Source organism: Nematostella vectensis, chromosome 8 (assembly GCF_932526225.1).
Source record: "Nematostella vectensis chromosome 8, jaNemVect1.1, whole genome shotgun sequence".
Classification (NCBI taxonomy): Eukaryota; Metazoa; Cnidaria; class Anthozoa; order Actiniaria; family Edwardsiidae; genus Nematostella; species Nematostella vectensis.
In genome coordinates, this window is record NC_064041.1 from 2,515,711 (window position 1) to 2,522,888 (window position 7,178).

The 7,178-nt window shown below is 39.1% G+C and overlaps 1 protein-coding gene across 1 annotated transcript in view; it reads right to left on the minus strand.

Annotated features, from left to right (window-relative positions):
• Nucleotides 1–3,423, minus strand: part of LOC5504222 — a 35,916-nt gene extending 32,493 nt beyond the window's left edge. Inside the window, exons 1-2 of the mRNA XM_048731238.1 lie at nucleotides 3,029–3,423; nucleotides 1,865–1,941 (exon numbers count right to left, since the gene is read on the minus strand). Of these exons, the coding sequence (XP_048587195.1) occupies nucleotides 1,865–1,941; nucleotides 3,029–3,118 (167 nt within the window). The 5' untranslated portion in view covers nucleotides 3,119–3,423. The remainder of the gene's footprint in view (nucleotides 1–1,864; nucleotides 1,942–3,028) is intronic.
• Nucleotides 3,424–7,178: the final 3,755 nt, after the last annotated feature.

Sequence of the window (7,178 nt, forward strand, 5' to 3'; positions counted from 1 at the left end):
GAAAAGACGACCCGCCAACCAACCATTTCAGTTTCTTCTGGGTAATAGAATTTGCTACTAGAATGTTCGCTGCCGCTCATTTTATATTTTGAAGGTGGATAAAAAATTGCAAAAAGAAACAGAAGATTGTAAAAAAAATTCCGTAGCAATTCCGTAATGCCATCAGACCAATTAGTCAATCACAGCGCGCGTATTATCGTAGCCATATAATAACTACCTAGAGTGAGGTCATGCCGGGAAATATCAAACTGAGGCTTTGGCGTATCGACCGATGCTTTGCGAGGTCGATGCGACAAAGCCGAGGTTTGATATTTCCCGTTATGACCGAATGGTCGAGGTTAGTAAGTTATTTATTTTTAAAATAAAAATGACGAGAAAACAAACTTTCGCTTTCGCGTGAATATCGACTAGTAGTTTATCGATCGATTTCAAAAAGGCGGGAAAACAAGAAACACTCGCGCTCTGCCAAATCAATAATGTAAATGAGTGAAAAGATTTCAACAACATTACAACTAAGACGACACCATACCAAACAGACCTTGGAGTGAAAAGTTAGAAATATGTTGTTTTAGTAGCCCGGTAGGAGCACCATCGTCGATTTCCACTCTATAACGCGTGATTAAGTAATTGAACGACTTTTCGGGCTATTTTCTTCCTATTTGCACCCTTTGGAAGCAACAGGTTTTATCATAGGTAAAGTTGGTCCAAACAATAACAACCTTAAGACCTGTTTGTTTCTTGTTTGTTTTGGTGGCTGTTACTTTTTGGTCGATTTTGTTTTAGCGAAATTCGTGCAACCGAACAAAACAACACAAAAAGAAAACACAAAATTTCCCGCTCAGGCAACAGAAAAAGACGGCCTGCCAACCAACCATTTCTGTTTCTTTTGGGTGATAAATTCGCTACTCGAATGTTCGCTGTCGCTCATTTTGCAGTTTGAAGGTGGACAAAAAATGCCAAAAAAACCCCAGAAGATTGTGAAAATCTTTTCGTAGGGCAATACGGAATTCCGTTATGCCTTCAGAGACGGGCAATACGGAAATGTCACGGGAATTAGCCAATCACATCGCGCGTACTATAGTAGCCATATAATAATTTCGTGTAATGCCTGGAGCAATTCGAAAGACCTGGCTCAATAAGGAGACATGTAGCGTGCGACGTGTAGCGATCGACCTGAACCCTGCGCGGAATCAATTTCTTATGTCAAATAGAGCGCTACCGAGTAATACTTTCGTTTTCAGTACTAACGGATGTTTTTCATGTTAAGGGACGCATAAATATATGCAAATGGGTTTAAATTGGGATATAAATACGCTTAAATCTCTCTGAAATTTAACCCATATTTTAATCCATTATTATTTTTAGCGAATCTTTTACTCTGAACAGTATTAGATCTGTTGGCATACAAGGATCTGTCGGCGTACATATACATACATTCTTCCTCCACATTCATGAATATTCAATTAATTTCAGTGGGACTTCTGGCAGTACACTTCCGCATTCATGAATATTAAATTAATTTCAATGGAGACTGCGGTGGCAGTGAGATAATATAGACGTATATTAGATACGCTAATATAGACGTGTATTCAGTAGTCTAGCCCAGAAGTCGATTAACCATAATTATTTCAAAATGTTTTATAAAATAGCTGACATAGCTAACTTTAAGGCGACTTGCACAAAGAAATCAAGTGCAGGCCGCAAAATAACAAAAAAAAACTTATTCAACGTTTACGAATCATCCCATATTTTTTTGTTAAGAAGGGGCATGTTTTTGTTGAAAGATTTATTTTGGCTTAAATTTGCCACTCAAAAACTCACGTGATTTCTTAGCGCAACTCGCGTATTTGTATACACAACTTACCCTCGTAAAAGCGGTGGCTTGCGCTCGACAGAGAAATTCGTCTGCAAAGTAGCGGACGCCGCTGCACACTGCCAAACCTAAATGCAAAACATGTCAAATTCTTTGGAGCTCAATTTTCGCCGAGTCTACTGTTATTCTCACCGCAAAGTTATATCTACACCTGGCTCGTAGGCTACGCTTTTAAGTAAATAAATCTTCCTTTATTAAAACGCCGTTTGTATTACTAGGCGGCCATCCCAGGTGAAGTCGAAACGTTAAAACTGCAAACACTCTTCTGACAATCAAATTTGTGGACTCTTTTTTCATATTCTACACACAGAGCCTGGTCCTTTGGGCTCCAAGTTTGTCGCATTTTTTTCGATATCTTTATCCATTTTTAGTCTAATGAATGATTTACTTGGCAGCTGCTAGCTGAAGGCAATATGGGGACAATCTTGTTTTGGGGGTGTACAATCGAAAGATCATTCATGAAATTCAGGAAATAGTCCCCTTCAAATTCGGAAGCAAGAGTTACATTCTTGAATTGCCATTTTTAAAAGATCTTAAAAGATAATCGCGATAGGTAAAGTACTCCGATAAGATGAGTTGAACGCGGAGGGAAAGTTAACTAATGAAAAACAACGGCAGAACAACGTCCCTTGCTTTTTTTATTTTCAACCAAAGATTAACGTTGCTCAAAAACCGAGAAAAAAATCTTGCTCTCATAGGTTCGATCTTGATAATCGTAGGAGCATTCTCGTCTTTGGGATTTAGTCTCGGTGATGAAAATTTTTAAAAACAACTAAAACGATCTTGCTTTTGGAAGAACGTTATTGAAATTCGCAAAACGCTTCTCACCTTATATTATTCTGAATCTTCTAAAGCGTTCTTCTAAAGCGTTCCGGTCACAATTGATTCCAAATCAGAATCTTTAGAAAATTGCAGCAATTACAGTTGCATTGCAGATTGAAAATTCTGGGGAATCTCCTGTTTTAATGTTTAGAACAAAACAAACTAAACTTAAAAATGTATTTAAAGTTTAAAGTTATCCTCAAAACATGATTGAAAACTCTACCACCGTTTAACCACCAAAACCTGAAATACTCATAACATAGGCAATTTTGTAGCTTTAAGTATTCTCTTGTATCAAGAATTCACATGCTGTTCTGAGATAGGAAAGCTTACCAGGTAGAAAAATTGTAGAAACATCAGGTCTTTTACAGCCACCTTGAGTTTACTCAAACGATGACTGATCAAGCTAAGACCCAACAACATAGCACACTAATGGGACTAATCAAAATCGCTTTTGCGTTAAAACATAATAAGGCCTTAATAATTCATAGATAAATTAATGAGTCCGGGCTTCTGTTTTATGGATCCCGCTGGTTTACTAAGCAACCATGTCCGGAAATATAATATGTAAACTTAACTGTACTGTACCTTCTAATAATTGTTGCTTTATAAAGGCAAATACTTTCATAGAAACACAAAATGTTTCCTTGTAACGATAAAGATATTTCCAGCCTTACCAACCGTGCATGAAAATATAGAAAAATAATGTAACGAAAATAAGAAATTAATTAATAAAAGTCGACCCTTAGGAAATCATTTATAAAGTATATAAAACCTTTACTGCAAATCTAAATATTTTCACACTTAGAAACTGCATTATGGTTTTCATTAATCAAAAGGTTTCCTATTTGATGGCCCGTCTTTGATGATCACACCAATGTCAAAACCTGCTGATTCTACTGATACACTATTTTTGTTCAGGCAAGGTCCTACTGAGACTTATGGGTTTTATTTCGTATTTATAACAGCTTTGAAACAATAGCGGACCGATTAATACAAAAATTTAGGGTTATTATGAACTTCGCAAATTGTTTACCCATACCGTTCCTAACGTGTGACAAAAGTTATGTCACAAATTATCAATAAGATATCGAAAAACTTCTAAAAATATCTCTTACCACGAAAGTTTTAGGTCTTTAGGGAAAGATCATTTATTATCCCGAGGGGGAGGGGGGGGGGGGTGAGGATACTGTGGTGGGTCTAAAGAGGACGTCGAAAGTGTATGGATTTGAAAAAGGGGGGTCACTTATTTCTTTTTAAGTTTGGCATGCACAATCCAGAATACGTATCAAGTCACGTTTCATCTATGGAATACAAACCTGTATACACCCTATATACTTTTTTCACCCTGGTGGCTAAACGTAATTAATGTCTAGTTCGGAAATGTTTATAAAATACAGTCCATTGGGGAATCTTCAATTAAAATTCCAAACGATGGAGCTCCAATTGTGCAGACTGCAAATATTAACTTGCCTCACACGTTTTATTATTCCAGTCAAATTTGTTGTGGCGCGACCTCACAGAATCCAAAATTCCTTTCTTCGTTTGGGAATAGCGCGAAGTCAATCAAACCAAACAATTAAAAAATATGAATAACTGGTCTAAATTGCAGGAAGGTTACAAATACATCTTTCATAGGACAAGTACATTCACTAATAAACTTTATTCATAAAAACAAATTTACCGAAACGGTCAGTGTTTACGATAAGCGTTGTACGTTGCGCAAAAACGGACGCATGGCAGGGTGAGAGAAGAGAGTGATAATTTCTTTGGTTTTTGAAGGCGAAACGGCCATCGAGCCGACAAACCCTCTACCCAGGTGAAAGTAGCAATAGTTTTCCCGAACGGCGGAAACAAGGATCGGCGACCAGAACTGTTTAACTGCTGGCAGAAAAACGTTAACGTAGAACTTAGAGTGTACTTGGAGATTCTGCTCTCGAAATCTCCAGCGCTAGATCGACTTAAGGTATTTTCTAATTGGAAGTTTGTTTGGGGAATGTGTGACCTTTCAGGAGTTACTGCTTCTTATCCAAAAATCCCATTGTTTTTCGACCAATCATAGACCTCATTCGCTGGTGTACGGGATTCGAAGTTTTCCTGAGAATCACGGGTATTAGTGCAGCCGGTTTTTCCCCCCTTCTCTTTCCTTTCCCCCCTGCCCTGCGTCCGTTTTTGCGCTCGTCCTCAGGAACCCCACGGCTTAAAATACAAGATGGCGCCGGATCACCGAACTAAGCGGATTTTCCGAGATGATAACACCGAGTACCGCCTGCAAGCAGGCTATAGTTTCGCTAGCAGAAGCCTGTCGCCACAGGGCATGCCGGGCAGAATAATATTTGGCAAGGCGGTTCCTAATGAAAACGGAAACATGTTTCACGAGCACGAGAATCTTTTCAATACTTTTCTCAAAGTACAAAGTATTTGGATGCTGTAATATCAACACTGAATCCCTTCTAGTTACACTAAAGGATTTTGTTTGTGGCTATGGAAAGCCTACTTTTACGACTAGGAAATCACGTGACTTTTTCAGTGGCAAACTCACGCCAAAATAAACACTGAAATGGCTTCGGCCGTACGCCATGCCGAATCCGTTGTATCGCGACCCGCGTTTTTAAAACACGATTTGTTTTGGTTTTCTGTTTCGTCAGTAAAACCATTCAGATCCAATCAGAGTCTCGCTTTGTGCACTTCCCTGGCTATCCTCTGGACGAAAACCAGACAGTGTCACGACAGAAAGCCAGGCAACTGCACTAGGCAAGAGATGGCAAGAATCTGATTAACTTAGAATAATTTGACTGGTGGACAGAAAATCCCAAAAGACAAAAACAAATCGATAATTTGAAAATGCGGCGTCGCAATACAGCGGATTCTTTCAATGCAAATAAGCCCTTTTTAACATGGATAACTTCTGGGTGATCCGCTAGCTCTGAATAGGCTCATTTTTGTCGTTTTATTTTACCGCTAAAACTTTACTACTCCGAGTTGGATAATATTTGGATGACGGGAGTTACTGTTGTTTGTAAGATCCGTGCAACATAATGCATACACCTATTTTAAAAAAACCTTGTCAGTCAAATTGATAATGGCAGCTCTAGCGGCCCAAAGTTTTTTATGGGTACTAAAAAAGTTCTAAGATAATAGAACTCCGGCGACGACAGAACCATACATTGATAAACTTTGATGAATACATAGAAAATTATAACCGATAAGTGTAAATATTTCTCATTTTCTTATTTTGCAGAAATTAATTGAGAGCCTGCATGGTTCCTCTCGTTCGCGCTGATGACGGTTTTTGAAATAGGTGTATATAAGATAATGATCAGCATGATATAATCATTATGACTGTAATAATGCTACAGAATCATCATCGAGGATAAACTTACAAGAAAAGGTCCTGGCAGTATGATCTTCAAGTAAAGAGTTTTTGATGCAACACAGTTAAAGCCAATCGGAAGCTGTGTTGCCGAATGTTCTACTGACTCCGAGGAAAACTATCAGAATAGGGGACAATGCTTGAAGGAAGGGAGAATGTGAGGACTATGTATGAAGCAGAAAGAGCTGCGCAGATAGCTAAGAAAATGGGGAATTTTTGGATTGAGCGAAAAGCGGTGGAATCAGGCCTGACGGCTAAAGTAAAAAATCTGGGAAGGCAATTTTGTTTTCTAGGAATTAATGTTGGGAACCGGTCAGCTACCCTAGGAATAACCAAACAAAAGAATATCAAGATAGTATACAGTATACAGTGATATGCCCTTACAAACGACGCCGAGGAGAGCAAGAAAGAAGAGTTATATTTTTAGGAAAGAAGCTTGTTACCCTTATCAACTGCAACTACGAAGGGCTTACCTGTCAGGTAGTATATGAGGCAGAGCTTCCAGAAACATTCGAAGTTATTCCTGCTGGCAGCAATTGACTGGAGATCTTCGGCCAAAGCTGGCAACAACGGAATACAGCGGACCCTATGGGAACAATAGATGACCTTGCTATGTTCACACACTTTCACAAGCAGATGCAACAAAAGACAACAAGGTTAGCAGAGGAATCTGCAAAAGTTGGTCTAAAGCTTAACAGGGGAAAACTAAAGTGCTGCGGATGAATACCACACGTGAAGAACCTATCACCGTGGAAGGACAGAGTCTGGGGGATGTCACGGATTTCACATATCTCGGGAGTATAGTAAACACTTTGGGAGGTGCAGACAAAGACGCGCAGACGAGAATTGGAAAGGCTCGATCAGTATTTCTGAGACTGAAGCAGCTATGGACATAAAAAACTACCAGAGCGCACCAAAATCCGCAAATCTAGAACTAATGCGAAGAGTGTTCTGCCGTATGGGTTAGAATTCTGGAGAACAACAAAGAAAATTCAGAGCAGAGTCCACAGCCTTATTGATAGCTGTCTCAGACGAATCCTTGGCATATGCTTAAAGGACAAGGACTAATGTGAAACTGTAAGAGGGCTGGAGAAACACCAATAGCGACAC